Source organism: Syngnathus acus, chromosome 5, assembly GCF_901709675.1.
Source record: "Syngnathus acus chromosome 5, fSynAcu1.2, whole genome shotgun sequence".
Taxonomy (NCBI): domain Eukaryota; kingdom Metazoa; phylum Chordata; class Actinopteri; order Syngnathiformes; family Syngnathidae; genus Syngnathus; species Syngnathus acus.
Genome location: NC_051091.1, coordinates 7219225 through 7245285, shown reverse-complemented (window position 1 = coordinate 7245285; position 26061 = coordinate 7219225). Strand labels below are relative to the sequence as shown.

Sequence of the window (26061 nt, the reverse complement as noted above, 5' to 3'; positions counted from 1 at the left end):
TGGAGTTCACATTGTTTATTCAGTAATAACAAAAAGTTGAATGCGACTTCCAAGACAGCAATTGAAATGAACATAAAGTTGCTTTGTTGTAAACAAATTGACATTATTGTGGACAACAGTCAAGTAACATTTCATCTGAACTCTGATAGGCTTAAAACTACTTAGCAGAGAAGGGAAGCTCATACTATATAAATCACTTTAGAAAAAAAAAATGTATCTCATAATTATAAATCCACAAAATTACACGATGTTTGGCAAAAAAAAATGGGAATAATGGAACATGGTCCGAATACCAGAGAATAAATGATATGGTACGTAAAATCTCTTTCCAGTAATAATAGCCAGAATATATGTTTATCCATATGACATTTTTTAAGTTGTTATCCACTTCCAGATTGACTTCTCTATTTCCAGACCAACCAACCAGTCCTAACAGAATTCATAAAAAAAGACTGATATTTATTTTCCTTTGGTTTTAGCGTTGTCCGTAAACGGTTCTTGTGATATGGTTGGTCTGGCGACAGAGCAACCGTTCCCAATTAAAGTGCTTTAATATTTTTATTTTACCCCAAAAATGAGATTGTAATCCATTTGTCTGTAGCATTCTACGATCCAGTTGTCCCTTCATAAATCTCTTTCCAGGATTATCATTTTCAACATGTTGGAAAATTTGAGACACTCTTAGTGATAAAATCTTCCCCAGTTCCACTTGTTCATTTCCAGTAACTTGCATTCATGCGTTGCTGCTATTAACTTGATTTTCCTCACTTTTGTTTAGTCGTAACAATCTCAGCCCCTAAAATAGGGTTTGAATCCAACATAATGAAACATAAAACCAACCCTTCTATTTACATACATACACGTTTAGGAATCAAGAAACTACGTTCCAGTCAAAATAAACTTTGATATTTTTATGAAACAAAATTGCACAAAATATGAGGCTGCATGACAGAGAGAGAGAGAGATATGGATCACGTCATTTATAAAGCACAAAATATTGGCTCGGACAAAAGTGTGTATGTGTGATGGTCTGAGAGTTGGGGCCTGTTATCAAAAGCGTACCATTCATACTACAGACGGGTGGATCCAACTTAGCATAATGCCGTATGAGATTGTCACTGGCGGAATTCAATTAGATGTTCGGCAGTTCCAGCTCTACAGCTAGCTTGGCCAAACCTGATAACACAGAAATGTGATTTTCACATTGGAGGAGAAATGCAAATATCTTAACTAAAATCTACCCACTCCTCACCTCTAAATTTATTTTTAAAGGATTAATAGAGATTTGGAATCTACTCGGAAACGCAGGCGGTGAGCTAAGCCGAGAAGGCCATTTGTTCACGTGAAATGTATTCAAGAAAGATTCTGCCTATTATTTCATTGACTCGATTTTTGGACGAGGAAGACTTCAGTGGACAAAGCCGAAGCTCCTCAAATCAATGTAAAAGTAAACACGATGTGAACTCTGAAATGAAGAGAGATGTTTGATTGCCAACTCTCCCTTCACATGTTAAGCGGAGAATGTGACCATTCGAAATGCCATCAAGCGTTGCCCGCTGATGTCCATCGCTAATGCTCCTGATTTGATTCGCTCCATCTGCAAGCTGATGAATGACTCTCTCATGATTCCGTTAAATGAGACACTTTACGAACAAAGGAAAGGCGTCTGTAATATTGCCACAAGCCACCATTATTCTCTGTTTTCTACTTTTCTCCGTGGACAAAGACATCAATGGATCCAACATCAGCCTCTCGGGCCGCGCGTGTCGCAAAGGCCACGGCAGGCAATCAAACTGGAAGACGTTAACCTTGCCAAGGACAGACTCAGACGGTTCTACAGAGAGCTGAGCTTCAATTTTTCCATTACGCCGCTGCTCTTATCAACAGAAACACTAAAATCCGGTTAAATGGATCCATTTTCTCATTTGCCTTTGGAGGTCATTTTTCATGCTCGGAGAACTCCGGTCGCTTAGACCACAAGAGGGGCTCCGTCGGAACAATCCAGTCTTGCGCACGCTAGTGGACGACGGCTGGAACTCCGGCCCAACGGCCAGCACAAAGCAGGAGGGGCTGCTGTTGTCTGGTTTGATCCATAAAAGAGGGAGGAATTCACCACTGACTGCTCTCAGAGTCTTTTGTTAGAGACTTATTGTATGATGGAGCCAATATAGTGAGAGCCGCAGAGTCCTGGCCAAGCTTTGACAACAAAGACTGAATGCAGCACTTTGCAGCTTTGACAAGACGCTGATTGAAGTCGCTCCTGCGGCGATAAGATGGAGACGAGTATTGGCATCGTGACCTCAGGAGGAGAAGCAAAGGCTGCAGCACTCCATGCAGATCTCCAAACAGTCTGCGGACTCACAGCAGGCGTCGATGATGCCGCAGTCCATGTCGCACGGCAGTTCACAATCGCCACACTCCTCGGACGCGCAGCAGCAGCAGAAACATGAATCGTCGCCGGCGCACGAGCCGCAGGTGGCGCAGTCCAGCACGATGTTACACAGCGTCAGGAATTCACAAAAGAGGCAGGCCAGGATGCAGTGAACGCAGCAGTCTGAGGAGAGACAAGGTTCACCCTTTAGAATCATTTTGTGGGGCAGGAATGAGGTCTATTGGAAAAGATGGAGCGTAATTAAGTGCAAGTTGGAGAGGGAAGGAAGTGAAATTGTTGTTGTTGCCACAGATCACAGAGAATATGTGAATGAGGTTATTGTTTGCAATGATTGTATGTGATGCTGCTCCAAATTTGTGAGCCGTTATTAGAAGGTTATTACTCTTACATTAATTTATGTCCGTTCATGTGAGGTCTTTCTTACTATAAACACTTAGTACAGTTAGGTGTTTAAATATACAGTTTTTGTTATTGCCGTAAATTTGGCACGATGGGCAGTGACTGAGTTTTGGTAATTCTTTAGGCCTATTCAAAAGAGGGAGGTCTGCGCCTACGTGGGCGTGAACACGGCTGATTTGAATAATCTTCAATCAAAGCTGTTTCTCTCATTCCCTTTAAATCTGGCACAATGGCTATATCTCTTGAGCGGGGAGGAGCTAAACAAACTGTTGTCCATGAATAGGTGGAAAGATAAATATTAAAGCATTATCAGTGGACTACAAAAAACGATGTTTAAATATTGTCGATTGCAACAGAGTGGTTTATGGATAATGTTACTAAGCAGCGGTGTGCTGTTTTGTGTTTATATTTCCTTCCTGCATTAATTGGATAATGACACTGTATGCATTACGTCTCGCTTCTATGATGTCACACTATTTATGTAGCTGATGCTATCTCCCTCTCCACCTTCACGCCCTACAATAAAACAAACCAGATCACGTTTTAGCAATCATCGCTGTACCGTGGCAAACAATAACATTGGGATTTTTCCAGTTGACCTACTGTATTATGTCAAAGACCCCCAAAAGTGAGCTAAAAAAATCTACCTGCTGCCAATCTGCTAGCATGGCGAAGAGCTGGACAGTGTAAACGCTCAGTATAATTTGTACAGCGTGCATTGAACCAAGCCAGACAACATTTCTTGTATTCTACAACCAAGTCATGGTTTGGGGGTTGGAAAACACAGACCGTCCTAGTTCAGTCTGTTCTTAGGTGCCTAAGAACAAACTGAACAAGTAATGAATTCATTTCTGCCCACAAGACAAAATTATACATGGTACGATTTAGTCACATCTTGAACTAACTTGGAACATGTCAGACTAACCACAATAGTTTATTCTTCACCATTCACAAGATAGTTTAAGTTGTCAATGTATTCAAGATACCTTTTATTATTGTTGTATTAAATCATGTAGTACCCATGAAGTCAATGCATAGTCTTAATAAAAGACTGAGAAACATATTGCTGTCAGGCCACAGCACTAACCACTAGCGCACTGCGCTGCCAGGAAAATGCAACCTTCTTCCTTTATGTTATGATGATAAATGCCGTAGTCCTGCAGTTTGTCATTACGTAAATGTTGCATATGCACTGAGTTAATTCTTAACTATTAAAAGTTGTCATGGCCAAAGGGTGGTACAACTTAGAATCATGTTGCTGCATGTATTGTTATTATTATTATGATTAAGATTCTCGCTGGTGTGCGCATCTTACCATCCTGTGCTTCTGTGGGAATCTGGGAGCTGTTGCTCTTTGAGCTACTTTTGGAGCTGCCTTTGCTCCTCTTGCTGCTCTGGGAGGTGATGGAAGGGTTAGACTGCAACTTCTTGCTGTTCCTGGGCCCTGCCGAAGAGGAGGAGGAGGTGGATGAGCCTCCTCTTGGGAGGGAGCCCAGTTTTGGATGAGGGCACCCGTTCCTGTCCCCGCCAGACTGGAGTGAGTGTGTGTGAGGCGTGGGATGCGCACACTGAGGGGAGTGTGTGTGAACGTTGGGTTTGGTTCCGTTGCGTAGTTGGCTGCCGGGTTGCGTCCGACATGGCTGGGTGGGGTGGATGGGTGTGGATCTGGCTGCTGGTTGACCTGTAAAGAAACAAAAGAGTTACTGTTCGCTGATACTGACCTCATATCACGAAGCTACGAGATAACGACTTTGCTGTTATTACAGGCATGTGATTTTAATATTTGGATTGTGCATGTGCGGTCCAATTTTTGTATTTTATCTTAGAATACGTGCACATGGACAGCACCTCTAAAGTTAATTTAAAAGCAAGCACAAAGGCAACAGTGATTTTACTTCAGTAGCTGAATATCTTATTTGTCTCTGAGTACGCTTCTACTTCAGCATAAGACGAACCTTGACTCGCCTGTTGAACAATTATCTAGTTTTAATGTGAACGACTTCACTTGACAAAACAGGTGTCAAACATCGCAGAAACAAATCTTGTCCTTCAGCAGCAAAGGATCAGCAGTTTTCTGAAAAACGCATTCTGTTAAATTAGACCGATTCCAATGTTCATCCAAAGAAATGTACTAAGATGGGCTTTGAATGTGCCCCGCTCTATTGTGCATAATTAAATTAAGCGATTCATTGAACGTAGATAATTTCAGTGTATAAAGGCAAAGGAGTCGAGCTTAAACAGAACGCTCGTGATGTACGGTCCTTAAGACACCACTTCACTTCATCAAGAGCAGTTATTCATCAATTGCCAATAGAAGCGCATGGGCCTCCAAGATTACTTTGGCAACACTTTATCAAACAGAACAATACATACTTATATCCACCTTTTGCCAAATTAAACTCCTCCGCTTCAAAGCGAAGTCAAATTTGAACTGAGTCAAGAAGTAACGTCAAGCAACTGGGCTGGACCATCGTGCGGTAGAATTATGTGTTGTGGTCAGTTGATTTCGGTGTGGACACTGTGGCTTCTAGTCAGCTACGTAGTCAAAAGCCAAGCTTCTGTCGTGTCGTAAGACTGTGTCAGTAACTTGGACCAACTGCGATGACTCCATTAATGCCAAAAAGTACAAGTGGCCATGAATATTTCAACAATACAAAACCACACTGTGTGCGTTGGTCCAATGTGTGGTTGCGCGAGGAGAGTTTGCTGGACTGCAGTCCCGACCTCTCCCCAGTCAAGATCGTATTTTGTCTCAGGACACACAATTCATTTATTTTAGAAGCTCTCCCTTAAGTAGTGTCTTTACTTTTAAGGTGAATTAACAACAGTTGACATGCTTTTGATGAAAGAAGAATAAGAGATGAAGAAATAAGTATATAGTGAGATTTCTGAAGTGGACAATTCAGATTTTGTCATAAATATTCATGAGAAATAGGTCTCTAAAGCCACACTAAACTAAACCACAGTCATGAATGACGTTACTTGTTACATCAGCAAAACTTGAGAGCTGAGTGTAGCCACGATGAACTCTTTGTATTTTTTCTTTGGAGTTGTACATTTTTTGCGAAACAAGGACCAACGTCAACAACTGGAACAACTGGATCCATTGTTTTTTCTGTAGCACTTAGCCTCACCAGGATTGTGGGTGAGCTGGAGCCTACCCCAGCTAACTTTGAGCTAACTGATGCTAACACACCACAAAAGCATCCATGCAAGTCCACCAGGACTCTCTGTATGTCTATATGTCAAACTAAAACAACAGTAAAATCGAAAGTACTAATCACTGTTTTGATTAAACCTAACATTCTGCGCCAACTTTTTCCAATTAGGATTTTTATAACGTGGTCTGTTTCATGTCTGAAGCGGCAAGGAGGTGAGAAAACACACCTTTGCTGCCAAGCCAAACAAGTGAAAAAGAAGAATCAAGTCGAAGCTTCGGTTTAATGGCAGCGTTTCATAGCGTCTTTTAAAGGTTTGAATATTTTCTTGACCATAAAGCAGATGTTGCCTAAAGACACAGTGAGGCCCTGAAGAGACACAGCGGCAGACTAAGAGAGAAAGCGAAATCAAAGTATTGCTCTGCACCTCATACACGCACACACGCTGAGAGTGTGGTCTTAAACTCTGGCTAAGGAACACGACCAGCAATAAAAGCGTCTGTTCGATAACCACTCCCAGACAGATAACCCAACGAGGACTGTTTGAATTGGCTCACGTCCGGCGTCGCACAACCAATCCGCTGTTATTTAAGATTCTTTTCATTCAGCGTTTTCTAACTTTGCTCCAGATGTTTGGCAAGTCACGCAGCCAGTGTGCGCATGTAGCTAGCTAGAAGGAACGTTAGCGTCTATAAACGATTGCGAAAGTCAGCAAGGACCGCTCAACTCGTCCCTTCCGCTTTCAACACCCCCCCTTGATTCATCTCGCGCCCCCGCCAACAACACTTCTCTGTGTCTGTCCTGTTTAAGCATTTTTTAAAATAGTACTTTTAACACCACACGTTGACCAGGATGTTGCTGCATGGAGGTTTGCATTGTCCTCAAATTATTGCAGTTTTCCCGAGTTAGTGCATGTGTAGCATGTGTTTAGGAGAGCATGATTATAGCCGAATCTGGCACGCAAACAGACAAATTCTGAGAGCTCAGGAGTCAGGACTGTCTCCAAAGAGAGCTTGAGGTTAGACCCACTTGTGTACACAAATATATGCATGCATGCATGAACACGTGAAGGCCTCAGTCCTGAAAAAAAAAAGACAAGCTCTCTTTGTCTGAGCTTGAGAATGTAAAGAAATGGGATGGGCTGAACGTGAGAGGGAAGGAAAGCAAAAGAAGTGGGTCGACGTTTGTACGTTAGATATTTGGAGCGGGAGGAACTTGCGCCGAGGTGACTCATACACGCAATGATTCAGCACTGGTTAAATATAACAGCAAAATCGGGGCAATGTGTGTAGTTGACAGGTTGAGACTGGGAAACTGCAGTGTTTGTCGTTCCCAATCCTCCAAAAGATGCACATATATTATGACGCATATTATTAAGTCAAATGTGCAATTAAATATGAGTCAGAGCCGATCCCCTCCTCACCCACAACTTCCACCTCCTTTCTACTTTCCTCTGATGGTGTGAGCCACCAGGTTTCTTCTTCACTGCTACGGCTTGGCGGAGAATCTAATGAAAGATTCGATTGTTTATGATCATATTTGTAAGTGACCCAAAAAACCATCAATACATAATTAAATCATGTTTTTGAATGAACAGTTTAAGTATTCCAAACAACCTGAACACAAAACTCATTCTTGGTTTTGCGATGCATTTGTTAGCTATTAATCGAGTGATTTTAAAATCATACGATAAGAAAGATTTTGAGGACATCATAGTGAAAGGGTAACATATTAATTCAATACCAAATAATGCAAGATAAATAAGGTCGGCGTAAAGCAGCTCATCTTTGGAAAAGGCAGAATGTTCATGTATTGGAACTCATTAAATTGAGCGATTGCAGCTCCCTTGAGTGCGGTTTATCACTGTACTGCTAAATCTCTCATCAATAACGACACATTGCACACCCCGAGATGACAAGATGCATAAAACAAAAGAAAAGATAACTTGATGTCATCTTTGTTAAAGACATCATACTTCCAAGGCTATCTGTTTGTTGGGCTGTCAAAACAAGTGCACAAAAACGTCTTGCAAAAGTATAACATGAGTCAGGGAGGAACCAAAATCGTAGCGGAACCAAAACCGAACGTTATGAAGTTGTGTCGTAAACACAGTCTCTGATGAATGCCAAGTGTTTGGTGAGGCATGGCCGTTAAGGAAGCAGATCCCGCTGCGACCCTGACGTCAAAGACAGCGGCAGATTGATGACATCATTGATGAAGAGTGAGTCTAACTCGCAGTCAAGCGCACACACATTAACAGCTCTCGGGACGTCTTGTGCTCAGACGGCTCGTTATAGGCCCAGCGCCAGGCGCATGCTTGTGCTACAATGTCATCACAACGTCGGGGTTTAGAAACCTTCTGTTTTGGCTTCTGTTTCTTCACACTCCGGGCAAATAACACACACAAACACACACGAATAAGCGGATCTCACAAAGACATGAGCTCAGCACACATCTTGAGTCATTTGATGTGTTTTAGGCCTGGTGCACATGGAAGGAGTTCTCAAATCTTAAACGTTGTTCGAATTTATGACAGTTTGTGATCATATTGTATTATTCACAATTCTTGGCAGTCTTAATTAATCAATGGATTAATTGACAACAAATCGATTCTGAGATTAATCGCTTTGTATTTTAAGTCATCTTTAAGAGACAATTTTAAACTAAAGATTGTCTAAATCTTCTGATTTCAGGTTCTGGTTTCATTAGTATTGTTTTGGTTTCTCTAGCCCTTCATGAAAGAGGACCGATTTAATTGAAATAAGATTTTTGCAAACATCTGTTTTTACTTTAGAAAACAAAGAGCATCAATCCTACTTATGTGGTATTGCTTAACAGTGTTTTTTAAATCACTGAATCATACCAAATAAACAAAATAATAACTCAAGGGAAATATGTTTTTTGACATACTTTCACTGAAATAAAACTGTAGCCGATTATTTAATTAATTGACGGTATAATCAATAATTGATTCTAGAAATATTAGATAGTGACATATTTGTTTCTCAAAATTGGTCCAAAAACCAGCCTGATTGACTTAATTTGTATTTGTGTCATAGTTGAACAACCTAAGAGTATTAAAGACAGTGACGTGTGAAGAATGGTAAAAGCTTCCAACTAAACCCATGTTGCATAACTCTCTGCCTACCATATGGAGTCAGCAGCTTCCATAGATTTTACAGCCATATAAAACCCAACAGGGGGAGGAAGAAAGCACATGATTCAAACTAGCACCTTTGTGGGCCTGAAAACAGACACACAAATATGGCAGACAGAACAGGTAGAGAATCAAAACCACAGACAGACAGACACGGCAGACGTTCACACACCCACTCACCCACTCACCATTCACCTACTTCTCTGCTTTCTAACTGAGCTGCGGGTCAGTCCGTTGCCACAAAGTAGCTATTAGCAATGGGCAGGTTTGCATGTGCACGTCACCCCTTACTGGATTCCAGGAAACAAACGCTCCAAGTTCTCTAACACAAGCTCATATGACAATCTGCACAACGGTCTTCCCACTCCTCATTTGCTTTTTTCGGTCATTGTTACGAAATGTCAGGAAATGCCGATTTTAGACAATGTGAAACTAGCACGAGTGCGATCATCAGGGGACTTTGTGGCTCCGCAACTTTCTAAATGGCACAATCGGGTTAATGTTTGCCTTATTTCCAACTGTCACATAAATTGATGGTGGTATAATTGTGCAACTTTGGCTTTGTTACAGTTGGGGCGTAACTGAGCTCCAGACAAAAAGAGTGAGAGACAGACTCTTTGGCTGACACGTCGGACATAAAATATGAGGGAGGGAAGTGGGTGGTGTCGGCTGATAACGATATGACTCAAGAAAAGGGATTTCCAGGTGTTATAGACAGGCAGGGGTGGAGAGGTGCTAGTGGAAGAACCCAGAATAGGACAAGTATCAATTTCAGGGATGTAGCTAAAATGTGTGCGGATGAAGCCATTAAAGCCCGAATTGTTCAGAAAAACTTGTTATTCAATTGCAGATAAAGCTGACCGGACTGTAACACAATTTGATCCAACCCCAAACCACTTCTTTTAGTCGGATCAAATTTTGGCTCTTTGGTCCAGACATGCTGTCTCAGACACTTTTCACACCGGCTATTTTGGTTCGGACCAAACAAGGTAGGTTGGAGAACGCTCTAAAAGTCCTGCAATGGAAAAGTTCATTCCCATTTGTCCACACAAGTTGTCCACTGTTTGATATTCAACACATCTTTCTGATATCACAGTTTATTTTTTCCTCTCATTGTTTTAATCCAGACAACTAAGGAAAGTCCCGAGCACGGCTCAAAAAGAATGTTTTTTTTTTCTTTTTAGCTATGCGCCATTCAAATTAACAAGGAAAGCAGCATGCATAGTCACAGTGTCTTCTTTAGAAAGGTTGACAAAAAAGGTTTTAGAGGCTGCTTGCAGAGAATGTGACATGAGACCGTGTCGCTTTCAACTGATTAAATCTAATATTTCATTAGTATTCATATTGATTTGACTGATAACATCATGTCCCGTGAACCGTGAACAATTAAATGAGATTGACAAATGGAAGCAAATTTCACAGTAGCAGCCGGTGTCGTCAAGGTAACGACACCACTCATTTTCTCATCATGACAAGAAGCAGAAGAGAGAGTTTCAACTCTGCTTTTTTGGACCCAGGCTTGCTTGTGTTCAAAAATCAAGAACGCAACCTACTTGGCTGAAAATGTGGATTTTTTTTCAAGGCCTATTTGTTAAAGGTCAGGACAATGTGACTCATCCAACCTGGTGATATGTAATGGAAACACGATTCTCCCTGCGTTTGTGTGTCCGTGTGCGAACGTGTGCGTGAGAGTGTGCTATTTACTCACATGTGATATTCCTGCTGAGTGTTGTGAGCTCGGCGTGCGAGAGGCTGCTTTGGCTTTGGCCTGCGTCGTCATCTCGCGTCCTCTCAGGGATGACATCTGACCTCAATATGAGGGGCTCAGTGTAGGTGTTGGCCACATCTGGAAAAAAAACGACACAAGCGCTTTAGATACCATTAAAAAATATATAATCGGCGACCATACGGTGAACTTTATTTTGAAAAGAATTTCCACTCCATCATTTCCTGTATGAATATTTGACCAAGCCATAATCGCTCTGTGTAAACATGTCAACTCTCGTTGTTATTCACATCCACACGCAGTTCATTAATTTCAAAAGCAGTTCTGCTGACTTCACCAAAGCAGAAGATTTGTCTGTGTGTCTGCGTTGGTGTGTTTTTTGCGCTCAACCTGCATCTGGAAGTTGTTATACTCAGCTCCCCTGGGACTTTTCGGGGGTCTATGTGCACGCTTGCGTAACCTGAAATCTTGTGGCTCTCTAAGTATGCACGTGAGAGTATATATGCGTCAAAAACATTTAAGAGAGGAGATATAATAGACATGTAATATAAAATAAATAAATAAACACAGCATTTCTGGGGGGTTTTATGAGTTCTCTGACACCACAGGCTGCTTTAATGAAGCTGTTATTATGTACACACCCATACACACATATACATGCACATATATGTGTACAACACACAGAGGCCTTCAAAGCAGGGCAAGCTTGGGCCTCCGAGAGGTGCGGATTCATTCCGAGGCAAATGACTGCCAGCTGGGTTTGATAGACACACACATACACGCATGCATATATGTGCACACAAGCCAAACCACGTCCTGTGCATGGACTCAACACTTCCTGGTGCTGTTTATTTATTTTAGCAATTCTCGCTCACTTCTCTATCTGTTTTCCCGTCTCTGTCCCCGGCCTCTCACCCGCATATTCACATTCCCTCCATACTGACTTTATATACAGTCCCTCTAATAGCTGGCATGGCCTTAGAAATAAGTTCACACTTCTGTCAAGTCTTTGCAAAGGGGTCTCAGTTTGAGCTGCAAAAGAGAAGTGCTAGAAAAGACGTGATGTAAAATGACAAACAAACTCCTTCCAGTTTTTTGGCTCCCAAGTGGCACAATTTGAATGTGGGTCATTATACCGGATATTCTCAGATGTAGAGCAGGCCTCCTCCTAATGCGGGTACAGATCTGACAAGTAAACGTACGGATCGGCTATAACGTTAGCCTTGTTTAAAACAATAGGACAAAGAGTCATTCTAGGCCAACAAAACAGTTTGAATGGCTGCCAAAATGGTATCCTGCCCCTCAGTTGTGGTAGCTGTTAAGTGTGTCTAAAACAGTGATTTGAATCATTACAAGTTGGGATCACGTTCACATTGGATCCGCCGCATCACCACCACCATGAACCGATTGATGGCGAGGATACGGCCCATGGGTCGCTAGTTGCCCATGTCAGACCTACTGTAGCTAGAATCAACACTCGCTGAAGCAGTCCAACGGTTGCACTTCCTTTGAAATTCAATTCCCTTTTTTTTTCGCCGTTTCCCTGCACTCGGATCCTAAACACTGCCAAATGGTGACATAAGCTCTCATCTTAATGACTTGACCAGTGAGTGTATCCACCTGCTTTCTGAATATCAGAATAACATCTGGACATTACAGTTTATCATGTATGTCAATCATCTGGTCAGCCGATTCATTGCGAGCTTGTGCAGCCAGCCTACTGACTCATTTCGAGTCGTGCCGCCAAAAGAGTATTATGGGTTAAAAGTGTGCAGGCCTTGTTTTGGAGTTCCTGACAACTAAACACATTCCCACCAAAGCCCTTTGTGCCATCCAAGCAGGCCCTCAACCAATTATTCATTGGCACCGGCATCAAACCGCCAAACCGCCCGACCTCAGAGCCATTAGTGAGATCTAAGAATGATGAGCCTCTAATTCGAATCAGACCAGAGCAATCAAGAAAGTCTGAAGAGACCCGGCTTGTGTGCTTACATGTGTTTTGGGGAATATTATGGACGTTTGTTTGTTCGCATATTGTGTTTATGTGTGCGCTTACAATGCACTTGCGTGCAACGCAGAGGAATTTTGCTTTTCTGGTAAACACAGCGACAAAAGCAAAAGCATATGGAAGACACACACACACACACACACACACACACACACACACACACACATATATACACAGAGGCTACTGTCTGAGCTAATGCTAATAATATTTTAAATGATCAGTTTCCTGTGCATTTTAACAGCTTAAAAAAAAAAATACAGTGAGAGAGAGACGACTCAAAGATACTGGAAAGCGGTGGAGAGTTTCAAAGCAGAGATGTTTAGTAGCGCCGAACTAGTAGGACTGCAATGTAGAATCTGCCTGGCCGGCGGTAACAACTGGAACTGATTGAAACCACACAGGAAGTCGGAGCCTTTTGACCAGGAGCGTAACAAGAGGCAACACACAACTCTGGTGGGGACGGTTTTATCTCCATCCAACAACAAACAAAAACAAATCTATGCAGGAGCACATGCACAATGAATAGAATAGTGGAAGTAATTGTTTAAGTGCAATCTGGTTGACACACACACACACACACAGACACACACACACACACACAGACATGCAAATAACTGGAATATGTCCAAAAGGAAAGACTACACCTTAAAAGAATGACACTGATAGTAGCTCATTAAAAACAAAAACTGTCTGCTCTTAAACGTTAATTGTGTTACAGTGTCCCAGAGATTTGTCTCTTTCCTACACTCTAATAAGCGTTACACTGTCGCACTTGATTGAACTCATTACATTTTAGATATTTTTGCTCATTTCGACAAGTCGTTAGAGACGTGGCATCAAGATGAGAAAAAAAAAACGAAAAACAAAACGCTCACTAGGACCTAGTCAATTAGACAGGGCTACACAAAATGGCTTTACAAGTATAGCACATAAAAGAATAGACGAAACGGAATGGCTATCACAAAGAGACACAACCAACCAGCACCTTGACCACTGTTTTCCCGTAACATTTCTTGAATGTGTTAAAGCAGCGTTTCCCAACCTCTTTTCATTCACGGCACACCTTTTCATTGGAAAAAATCTCGAGGCACACCACCAACAAAAATCTGTTAAGTGTTACACCAGCTTCTATATTAAAATCATTTATATGACAACAAAAGACGTAAAGTTCTATTCCTATATATGTATGGAGAGTTGAATAATTGAATAAAAATAAATACTAAATATTCTTTAAATTGTATTTCTTTTGTAAATGAAAGTCACTTGTGATCAAAATCCAAAAGAATCAATATGGCTTTGTTTACTGTTTTAGACTAGCTCTATAAAATATTGCGACATTAAGAACAAAGTCACTTTTAAAGACGCTCTGCTGTTCTGACAGCGGCTGAGTGGCTATCACAGTCGAGGTGTCTCGACTTGACTGTGTATTTTATGTTGGTGAAAAATGATCAATCCAGGTTCTCTCGTTGAACTACATGCTCTGATTTCCATCGCACCAAAAACGCACCACAGCCGTCATAGTGTCACTGTTCGTAAAAGCACACAGCAACTAGTGATGTGCATTCCAGTTCTTTTAAGTGAACTGAATCTTTAGAATCAGTTCATTCAAAAGATGTGTTCAAACGAATCATTCAACGAATCGCCCCCCACACACACACGCACACACTGAACATGAAGTTGCGTGACTGACTCGTCTCGTTCGTGGACGGTAAATTACGTCACTGACTCGTAAAGTCCCTCCTCCATCTATCGCTCGCTGCTGATTAGTCGTTCGGGAAGATTCACGAGTGAGTGACAGACAGCATTGCTGCCATACCAGCCAACACACGTTATGCCGACATTGATGTTTTAATTTTGTATTTGTTGGGTTATAGTTGATGGTGTTATTATTCCGAATGTGTTTGAATAAAAGGTTGATTAAAAAAACTGTTATGCCGACATTTGTTATTTTGGGGGACACCAACTCATATAACAACGTAAAACACACATATATATATATATATGACAGTGGACTTCAGGCGAGACCCTTCACCACTTTTACCCCTCACTATCCGCAGTAATACTATTCTCTCCACAGACACCTTCAAGTTCCTGGGAACCACAATCTCTCGGGACCTGAAATGGACCGGCCACATAGACTCTGTCCGGAAGAAGGCCCAGCAGAGGCTGTACTTCCTGAGACAGCTCAAGAAGTTCAACCTGCCGCGAGAGCTTCTGAAGACCTTCTACACTGCCATCATCCAGTCTGTCCTCTGCACCTCCATCACTGTCTGGTTTGGATCAGCCTCCAAACAAGACAAGCACAGACTGCGACGGACAATCAGGACTGCAGAAAAGATCATTGGAATCAACCTCCCATCTATCCAAGACTTGTACCTGTCCAGGACCAGGAAACGTGCAAGGAACATCTCTACAGACCCTTCTCACCCAGGTTGCAGTCTGTTTGAACTACTCCCCTCCGGACGGCGTTATAGAGCTCGGTACGCCAAAACCAGCAGACACAGAGACAGCTTCTTCCCCCAGGCTGTTGCTCTGATGAACTCACACCACTCTTAGAGTCTCAGAGTCATTACTGTGCAATAACATCCTGCTCTTCACACCTTTTTTGAATTTGTCTACACTGTTTTCGCCATTTTTCACATGTCCTGAGTGTTGTTAGTCACCTAAATGTTGAACAGAGGGTGTGTTTTACCGAAGTCAAATTCCTTGTTTGGCACGCTCAAACATGGCGAATAAAAAATCTTGAATCTTGAACATGTCATATAAAGCAGTTAACCAAATGTCTGATTTTTATGTTTTGATTGGTGAATATAAATACAAGGGTTAGGGTTAGTGAACGAATCACTTCCTAAAGTGATTCGTTCTTTTTTCAGTTCATATGACTTCAACCAGTAGGTGCCGGTAATGCGCATTGAAGCTGGTGCCACCTCGCCGTAAAACAAAACGAAGAAGAAAATGACGTAACTTCCCGTTCGCGACCCACCTCATGGACACTTCAATACGTACACGACACGAGGTAAAAAAGAAAAAAAAGAATAAATAAATAAGAAAGTGTAGCGAACGATTCTTTTGAACAAATCTTTTGAGAAAACCGATTCTAAAGATTCACTTCACCTAAAAACTGGACTGCACATCAAAGTACAAAAGAGTGCAGACGGCCAAAAGTTGCCAGGGCGAAATAGCCGACTGGTTAGTGACATAGCCTCTTGCATGGTAAGAACCTGGTTCGATCCCAGGTATGAACATGTAACTGTGAGCTTTTTAGAATAGGAACCTCGCTTTGTATGCATATGCAAGTATTTAAGTGTAAATACACTTTTCACTTACATTGAGGCTTTGGCCATGATTTTTCCCTAATGAAGTGGCCTGTTATTAGGAACACCTAAAAATGGCGGTGTATCTAATGGAGTGTCCGAGTGACGTCACAGATCAAACAGCCAATCAGAAAGTGGGGGTGAGGGCGGGTGTGGCACTTTTCACTTAAACCAGGGGTGTCGACCTCCAGTCCTCGGGGGGCCGCGTTCCAATATGTTTTCCAAGTTACCCTCGTTAAGTGCACCTGCGTGAAAAGTTTTAGCTCCTGCGGAACGTGAAAGGGGCTAAAACTTTTCACGCAGGTGCGCTTAACGAGGGTCACTTGGAAAACATGTTGGAACGCGGCCCCGAGGACTAGAGCTTTCACACCAGTGACCTTTGACCATGATATTTCCCTAATAAAGTGGCCTGTTATTAGGTACACTTGAAAATGGCGGTGTACCTAATGGAGTGTCCGTGTGATTCCCTCGTTAAGTGCACCTGCGTGAAAAGTTTTAGCTCCTTTCACGTTCCGCAGGAGCTAAAACTTTTCACGCAGGTGCGCTTAACGAGGGTCACTTGGAAAACATGTTGGAACGCGGCCCCAAGGACTAGAGCTTGACACCTGTGACCTTTGACCATGATATTTCCCTAATAAAGTGGCCTGTTATTAGGTACACTTGAAAATGGCAGTGTACCTAATAGTCACCGAGTGACGTCACAGATCAAACAGCCAATCAGAAAGTGGGTGAGGGCGGGTGTGGCACTTTTCACTTAAACCAGGGGTGTCGACCTCCAGTCCTCGGGGGGCCGCGTTCCAATATGTTTTCCAAGTTACCCTCGTTAAGTGCACCTGCGTGAAAAGTTTTAGCTCCTGCGGAACGTGAAAGGGGCTAAAACTTTTCACGCAGGTGCGCTTAACGAGGGTCACTTGGAAAACATGTTGGAACGCGGCCCCGCGGACTAGAGCTTTCACACCTGTGACCTTTGACCATGATATTTCCCTAATAAAGTGGCCTGTTATTAGGTACACTTGAAAATGGCGGTGTACCTAATGGAGTGTCCGTGTGATTCCCTCGTTAAGTGCACCTGCGTGAAAAGTTTTAGCTCCTTTCACGTTCCGCAGGAGCTAAAACTTTTCACGCAGGTGCGCTTAACGAGGGTCACTTGGAAAACATGTTGGAACGCGGCCCCAAGGACTAGAGCTTGACACCTGTGACCTTTGACCATGATATTTCCCTAATAAAGTGGCCTGTTATTAGGTACACTTGAAAATGGCAGTGTACCTAATAGTCACCGAGTGACGTCACAGATCAAACAGCCAATCAGAAAGTGGGGGTGAGGGCGGGTGTGGCACTTTTCACTTAAACCAGGGGTGTCGACCTCCAGTCCTCGAGGGGCCGCGTTCCAATATGTTTTCCAAGTTACCCTCGTTAAGTGCACCTGCGTGAAAAGTTTTAGCTCCTGCGGAACGTGAAAGGGGCTAAAACTTTTCACGCAGGTGCGCTTAACGAGGGTAACTTGGAAAACATGTTGGAACGCGGCCCCGAGGACTAGAGCTTTCACACCTGTGACCTTTGACCATGATATTTCCCTAATAAAGTGGCCTGTTATTAGGTACACTTGAAAATGGCGGTGTACCTAATGGAGTGTCCGTGTGATTCCCTCGTTAAGTGCACCTGCGTGAAAAGTTTTAGCTCCTTTCACGTTCCGCAGGAGCTAAAACTTTTCACGCAGGTGCGCTTAACGAGGGTCACTTGGAAAACATGTTGGAACGCGGCCCCAAGGACTAGAGCTTGACACCTGTGACCTTTGACCATGATATTTCCCTAATAAAGTGGCCTGTTATTAGGTACACTTGAAAATGGCAGTGTACCTAATAGTCACCGAGTGACGTCACAGATCAAACAGCCAATCAGAAAGTGGGTGAGGGCGGGTGTGGCACTTTTCACTTAAACCAGGGGTGTCGACCTCCAGTCCTCGGGGGGCCGCGTTCCAATATGTTTTCCAAGTTACCCTCGTTAAGTGCACCTGCGTGAAAAGTTTTAGCTCCTGCGGAACGTGAAAGGGGCTAAAACTTTTCACGCAGGTGCGCTTAACGAGGGTCACTTGGAAAACATGTTGGAACGCGGCCCCGCGGACTAGAGCTTTCACACCTGTGACCTTTGACCATGATATTTCCCTAATAAAGTGGCCTGTTATTAGGTACACTTGAAAATGGTGGTGTACCTAATGGAGTGTCCGTGTGATTCCCTCGTTAAGTGCACCTGCGTGAAAAGTTTTAGCTCCTTTCACGTTCCGCAGGAGCTAAAACTTTTCACGCAGGTGCGCTTAACGAGGGTCACTTGGAAAACATGTTGGAACGCGGCCCCAAGGACTAGAGCTTGACACCTGTGACCTTTGACCATGATATTTCCCTAATAAAGTGGCCTGTTATTAGGTACACTTGAAAATGGCAGTGTACCTAATAGTCACCGAGTGACGTCACAGATCAAACAGCCAATCAGAAAGTGGGGGTGAGGGCGGGTGTGGCACTTTTCACTTAAACCAGGGGTGTCGACCTCCAGTCCTCGGGGGGCCGCGTTCCAATATGTTTTCCAAGTTACCCTCGTTAAGTGCACCTGCGTGAAAAGTTTTAGCTCCTGCGGAACGTGAAAGGGGCTAAAACTTTTCACGCAGGTGCGCTTAACGAGGGTCACTTGGAAAACATGTTGGAACGCGGCCCCGAGGACTAGAGCTTTCACACCTGTGACCTTTGACCATGATATTTCCCTAATAAAGTGGCCTGTTATTAGGTACACTTGAAAATGGCGGTGTACCTAATGGAGTGTCCGTGTGATTCCCTCGTTAAGTGCACCTGCGTGAAAAGTTTTAGCTCCTTTCACGTTCCGCAGGAGCTAAAACTTTTCACGCAGGTGCGCTTAACGAGGGTCACTTGGAAAACATGTTGGAACGCGGCCCCAAGGACTAGAGCTTGACACCTGTGACCTTTGACCATGATATTTCCCTAATAAAGTGGCCTGTTATTAGGTACACTTGAAAATGGCAGTGTACCTAATAGTCACCGAGTGACGTCACAGATCAAACAGCCAATCAGAAAGTGGGTGAGGGCGGGTGTGGCACTTTTCACTTAAACCAGGGGTGTCGACCTCCAGTCCTCGGGGGGCCGCGTTCCAATATGTTTTCCAAGTTACCCTCGTTAAGTGCACCTGCGTGAAAAGTTTTAGCTCCTGCGGAACGTGAAAGGGGCTAAAACTTTTCACGCAGGTGCGCTTAACGAGGGTCACTTGGAAAACATGTTGGAACGCGGCCCCGCGGACTAGAGCTTTCACACCTGTGACCTTTGACCATGATATTTCCCTAATAAAGTGGCCTGTTATTAGGTACACTTGAAAATGGTGGTGTACCTAATGGAGTGTCCGTGTGATTCCCTCGTTAAGTGCACCTGCGTGAAAAGTTTTAGCTCCTTTCACGTTCCGCAGGAGCTAAAACTTTTCACGCAGGTGCGCTTAACGAGGGTCACTTGGAAAACATGTTGGAACGCGGCCCCGAGGACTAGAGCTTGACACCTGTGACCTTTGACCATGATATTTCCCTAATAAAGTGGCCTGTTATTAGGTACACTTGAAAATGGCGGTGTACCTAATGGAGTATCCGAGTGACGTCACAGATCAAACAGCCAATCAGGAGGTGGGGGTGAGGGCGGGTGTTTCCCTATTGAAGTGGCCTGTGATTAGGTACACCTCATGGACACTACAATAGGTACACTACACGAGTTAAAAAAAAGAAAAAGACTAAATAAACAAGAAAGTGTAGTGAACGATTCGGTGAACGATTCTTTTGAACAAATATTTGGAGTGAACCGATTCTAAAGATTCAGTTCACTTGAGAACTGGAATGCACATCACGAGTACAAAAGAGTGCTGACGACCAAGGATTTCCAGGTAGAAATAGCCGACTGGATAACGACACGGGTTCTTGCTCGGTCAGAACTTGGTTCGATCCCAGGTGTGAGAATGTACAAAACGTGCTTTTATTGTGCAATTAATCCTTTATTTACTTATTCTTTTTTTTTCTTTTACCTCGTGTAGTGTACCTATTGAAGTGTCCATGAGGTGTACCTACACATATTGTCATATAAAGCAGTTAACCAAATGTCAGATTTTTATGTTTTAATTGGCGAATAAAAAAACAAGGAATAAAACACCAGACAAGTTTTAACATAAATGTTTATTTGAAAATAATATTAAAAGTAAATTTCAAACCAGCAATCTAAAGTGAAATTGCAGTAGATATATTGGATAACAATATTTATTTATATGCATACACGTTATTTAAAAACTACTACAAGTGTTATAAAATCAAGATTACCCAAAGAGAAGCATAATCTCCCCGTTGTTGCATAACGGCGCATCCCTTCATGCAATAAAGTTAGCCGTTAGCTTGGAGAAAACGTGCATAAATGAAGTGGTGTTTGTGAGTGGTTCTTTCTTTCCTTGGCAAATCGTAAATCTACATTCTGGCTTACATAGTTCACGCCAGGAGGGAGACGCAACACGTTCACTGACTGATCCGTTGATGCACGGGAAGGAAGGCAGTTGACCCATTGACTCGTTCACGAACGGGAAAGTCAGGATTCGCTCCCTCACTGATCCGTTCTCGCGATGAACTGGAAATGCAAATCACTGACTCCTTCACTCACAGATCCGTTAAGTTGACGAACGGGAAATGCAATTCACGACTCGTTCGTGAACGGGAAGTTCCGTAATTTTCTTCTTCGTTTTGATTTACGGCGAGGTGGCACCAGCTTCAATGCGCATTACCGGCACCTACTGGTTGAAGTCATATGAACTGAAAAAAGAACGAATCACTTTAGGAAGTGATTCGTTCACTCTCGTTCACTGAAAAGAAAATCGTTCTTTTTAACGAATCGTTCACTCCCGAGCCAACACTATCAGGAACACACATAAACTGAGTATGTGCCGATGCCACAACATGAAATCTCAAGATTCTCCGATTTGCCACACATGCACGATTAGCAAGTGGCTGACCAGGCCTTGCGCTAACTGACCTGTGGTTTGGCGATCCTGTTTACAATGCGCTCGGTATTTAATGTTGGACAATTTCCCACGGCACAGCTGAACATCTCTCACGGCACACTGGTTGGAAAACAGTGTTAAAGGACAGCCTTAAATGGAAATTGAGATATAGATTTTTTTTTGGGGGGGGGGGGGGGGTGAAAAAGTAGAGTAAAGGGCATTTGAAACATTGTTATAAACTATCACACATCCTTGATTCAACGTGGAAAACTTCCATTCATGTTCTCAACAGAAAATGTAACTTTTCACCGTTAAATACCTGACAATTATTTTTTCCTGGACTTCTACAATTATTGATTGGATTCCCCTTCACATTCAAATCTTACTTGCTTCAGTGAAAATGAATTCAAATTCTAGCAGTGAGTGCTTTTCACATGAAAGGCTGGCTTTTGGCCTTTCACACGCTGTTGACACAGTCTGTCATCGGTAAATGTGTGTTCGTGTCCTTGTGAATGTGAGCAACACTTTCTCAAACGTTTGCGAGGTGGTGAGGAGATGAGGGGGGGACTTTACTTCAAATATCTTGTAAAAATGCCCCAAATTGCACCTTGGTTATTTCAATCTCAGTGGGAAACTAAATTAGACATTGGCCTCAATGAACCTCTGTGACTAAAATGAGACGAGCGGGCACATAGTTGCATTCCAACACAGGAGAGGAGAGACGTACTGTACTTTAGTGCGATTTGGAACAAACACGAGTCGATCAAACAAAATATACTATACTAAATAATATAATATTTAAACTGCAGCTTGTTTCTGGAAAGACAAATACTAAATAATAGCTGAATAAATATTATCAATGGAACACTACCTAAATGTTGATGACTCCACAACAGACTAGTGCAAAAGCTGTTTCCAAATCTGCTCTTGTTTACAGAACACCGGATAGACTGCGGTGAATGGCCAAACAAGATCAAATGCCAGTAAGGAAATTATTTATTGTCACAATTATTGTAAGTTCTCATGTTATGATGGAATACAGGCAAATAATTGAGTTTCTCAGCATACAAAACAAACTGATGAATAACTAGTTTTGAAATTCAGAGACTTGTAAAACTTCAAATATTTTAACAAGACGAATGGTAATAAAAATTGCAAGCAATATCTCTATTTTTTTAAAAGTGAAGCCAATTTGTAATTTTACTAATGACACAAAGTCGATGCACAATTTGTCTTCGCGGGCCACATAAATTCATGTGGCGGGCTGTGTATGGCCCCCAGGCCTGGAGTTTGACACGTATGATTTAGGCCAAGGTGGTTGTTGTGATCACTGTCTGCTGGTCAGGTTTTATTTCTAAAAAGTTGACCAAAATTCTTGCAAACTGTGAAATTTGAGCATGTTAACCACTCGTCTACAAACAAGAAGAGGAAGCAATAAAATTCACTGGTGCTGACTCCTAAAAGAATGACGCAGTTGGACTTCCTTTATATTGAAAACAACACGCTCATCGGCTATATATACACAAATCAAGTCATTAGTGGGTTCGGATAAAGATAAAACAACTTGAGAAAAGTGGGTCAAAAACACTGAAGAGGAGGCAAAAAAGAAAGAAAAAGAGATGCCAGTGGTAAAAAAAAAAAAAGAATGAGGGCTTAGCATATGGAGCTGAGGCTTTCCTACATAAACAGATAGCCTCATTGCATCTTCATGTCTGAGGCAGAGCAAGATTCCCAACAGTGAGGAGCACACATCTGTCAAAACACAGCACCGTTGCGTGGCCTTGGAGCTGCTGAGGGGAGCTTGACTTACAATTCGAGCACGACTAGATAGCTCAAAGAGATCTCTCTGCACTCTGTCGTGCATGCTTGGTCACATTTGTCATTAAGTTGTGGACACTTTGGTTTAAAATGTCTCATTTTAGTTCTCAAATTGTGTGGCACTAAAATAAGACCGATTCTTGGCCTTGTTATATTTGCATCTTTGAGTATGACATCAGCGCAACGGGTGAACAAATCTTTCACCGCTTAGGAAGTCAAAGAGACGCACTGTCATGTGCCATGAGCTGTTCACGCAAACACACACAAAAAAAAAAGTTTGCTGGTGTGTGCTGTCAGATGTGTTTTTCACTGTAGTAGTGCATGTTGTCTTGCCCCAGAGTCCAGCGTTCTCCAGATGGGAGGGGTGGGGTTTAGTGAAAGCAAGCCCTTGTTGCCCTCTGTGGTAGCCTGACCAGTCGTCTCCACCCCGCCCTGGCTCACCTACGTGCCCTCAACTCACACATGCACACAAGCAGTCAGGCAGACTGGCACACCGACTTCAATAGAAGAAGCCCAGTTCTACTTTGCGTCGGATTCCTGAGTTTGCACAGTTGAAGGCGGCTTAACTCCAAGAACATGTTGAGGCAACCCTCCTACTTTTTTTTTTTTTTTTTTTAATAATCTAAAAAAAAACTTCCTTGAGGTATTATCATCAAAGATTATAATCTCCCTAATCCAACAGTAAGAATACGAGACAGAAAAGAGCCAGTACAAGATGAGCAAATAGGAATGCTAATGTAAGAGTAAAAAAAAAAAAGGCTTTCAACAAATAGTTTTGTTGTGGAATGTCATGGCAACATGACATTTAAATTTTAACAGTTCGACCTGCTGATGCACAACAACTCAATATGAGGAGACATCACCAACAACGCCCCCCAGGACCAATCACACGGAAGGCAAAGCACACTTTCACTATTCCCCAACTTCGACCTTCTATGTTCCGAGAACCTCCATGCCAGCCAAGGAAATACAGACCCATCTGCAACCTACTGTTGCCGCTAACGTGTAGCATCTATGAGGAGTAGCTACTACTCCCCCCCCTAAAAAAAATCCCCATCATGGCCACAACTTGATTTTTATGTGAGGCAGATGTGCTAACCACAAATCAACTGTGATGTCTTATAATGTTTATACATTCGTGAAAAATCCGCTTATACTCAAACTCGTCAAAGGGCAGAGTCCTTTCCCTTACCTCGACTTGTTGCTGGGATGAAGGTTCTATTTTCAATCTCTACGTTAGCATTTACATGTAAACTGGGCAGGTAGGCTGCGGGACAGGGGTCCCCATCATCGGGTGGCTCTGGGGAGATGGCAGGAGCGCTCCTCTCCTCATCCATGGGCGTAGGCCTGGCTCTTTTCTGAGGAGGTGGAGGGGCCCAGGAGCTCGCCTGGAGATAGTCAAAGATATCATATAAAACACTTGTTTCCAAAATCTATAAATCTGAGATGAGCGGCATTTCTGAAAAGATTGTTTAGAGGCTCGTTCAAATGAAGAATAAAATGAGGTTGTTCATTAAAATAGTACATGAGCTATTGAACATTTTGGAGAAAGGAATTACAACAAATGACAAACAGGTCTTGAGTCAGTAGGTATGGTGTTTTGACAATGATAAGGAGAGAATGCTGGGTCAGCACATTTGAGTCATCAGAACACTCATTCGTTATGTTAACTTTTAGTCACTTAATATCAGTAATTTCAAACAAGTAGGTCAAATATTTATTGAAAATATTTCAAGTGAGCGCAAACATTGTACTGAGCAAACATAGATGACTTATAAATTGAGTTTCTTCAGCTGGATAGGCATCAAGAACGGTTATGGGGGCAAAAGAATCGATTTTTTGCAGACTGATCTGACAAATAGATAGTGTTCGATCACGTTCTTTAGATCACGTTCAATCACGTGCCAGTGCGCTTGGAGCGCGCGCGTGCCGCTCATCTGGCCAGCTGTTTGCGCGCTCCCGCTGTTTCACTACCTTGACAACTTTTTGCCCCAAAACAGCCGAACGAACGTGATCGCATTCAGAGTATGCACACAAAAATTCATCATAAAGTTCAATGGGGAAAGTGAAACCGTTTCTCAAAGTTTCAACCCCACAAAAGACTCCAGTCACAGAGAAAACTTTGAAACTCCAATAACTTTTGCCGTGTTATCACGATAGTTGCGAGGTAAACACTGTGCTGCTTTTCCTTTAATTACACGCGTCTGCTTCCCTTAACGAGTCCCTGCACGCGGAGGACTTGACAGGGAAGAACTTTTCATCAGCACGTTATAGAAAGTCGTTTTGCACAACTGCGACAACAAAGACACAAACTCACCTTGTGTGCGGATGGCTTGCGGAATATCCGAGCTTTCGGCTAATTCATTCTCTGTCCTCTCCAGGTGGACTTCTCTCACCCTCCGAGACCTCCTTCCCCCCCCTCCTCGCCTCCCCCTCCACTCTTATCTATACACTTCCACGGATCTTATCCACTGCACGCCGGGTACGTGCACACCCCCCTTCCCCCCCAAAAAAACTTTTCAGTGCATTTTTCTCCGCTCGAGATTCCCCTCTTGCTCTCCGCCTCCCTGAAAACTTTCTCCTTCTCGCTCCTCGTCCTCCAGATGTTGCGACGCTTTTGGCAGCTTGCTGGGAGAAAAAAAAAAAGAAGTGGAGAGAGAGAGAAAAAAAAAGTTGTGAGTGCAGTTTTTCTCGCTCTCACGCGAGTGAAAGTCGGACTATTCGTGTCTGTCCCGTGCGCTCCTTTCAGCGTCCCAGTGTGCCGCGCAGCTTTTGGGGGCAGGAAACTGCTGTGGAGTCAGCAGCAGTGATTGTGCTTCCTCCGGGCTACAAACTGCTTGGGCTGAGCTCTACAACCCCGTCATATAATTACCTCTTAACCCAAAGCAGACAGCTCGCACTACGGGTTAGCTTTCATGCCAGAGAATTACGAGGCCGGTAACCACATGTTTTCACATTAATAATAGACTTTGGCACTGATGCCAACAACACAGGTAGCAATACAGCGATATAATTCAGCAATCGCTTTGTGTCCACGATAGTCAACAGAAGTGATGGTATGAGTCATTGC

General features: G+C 42.9%; 1 protein-coding gene and 1 long non-coding RNA gene across 2 annotated transcripts; both read right to left on the bottom strand.

The window, feature by feature from the left end:
* On the bottom strand, positions 1-25852 carry mdfi (MyoD family inhibitor). The gene is made up of 5 exons (XM_037252028.1): positions 25309-25852; positions 24184-24379; positions 10815-10952; positions 4107-4472; positions 1-2554 (listed from the first exon to the last, which is right to left on the bottom strand). Exons 2-5 carry the CDS (start codon positions 24326-24328, stop codon positions 2301-2303), a joined length of 903 nt encoding a protein of 300 aa, XP_037107923.1. The 5' UTR covers positions 24329-24379; positions 25309-25852; the 3' UTR covers positions 1-2300.
* On the bottom strand, positions 7585-9841 carry LOC119123149. Its single transcript, XR_005098007.1, has 3 exons — positions 9295-9841; positions 9098-9193; positions 7585-8333 (listed from the first exon to the last, which is right to left on the bottom strand). It is a non-coding gene; the product is annotated as an uncharacterized LOC119123149 (long non-coding RNA).
* Positions 25853-26061: the final 209 nt, after the last annotated feature.

Bases quoted from the DNA above. Each gene is read 5' to 3' on its own strand.
- mdfi (XM_037252028.1), bottom strand. From the start codon at position 24,328: ATGGATGAGGAGAGGAGCGCTCCTGCCATCTCCCCAGAGCCACCCGAT. The intron at 10,953-24,183 runs GTAAGGGAAAGG...TTTTTTTTCCAG, and splicing joins CATCCCAGCAACAAGTCGAG to ATGTGGCCAACACCTACACT. The intron at 2,555-4,106 runs GTAAGATGCGCA...GTCTCTCCTCAG, and splicing joins TCCCACAGAAGCACAGGATG to ACTGCTGCGTTCACTGCATC.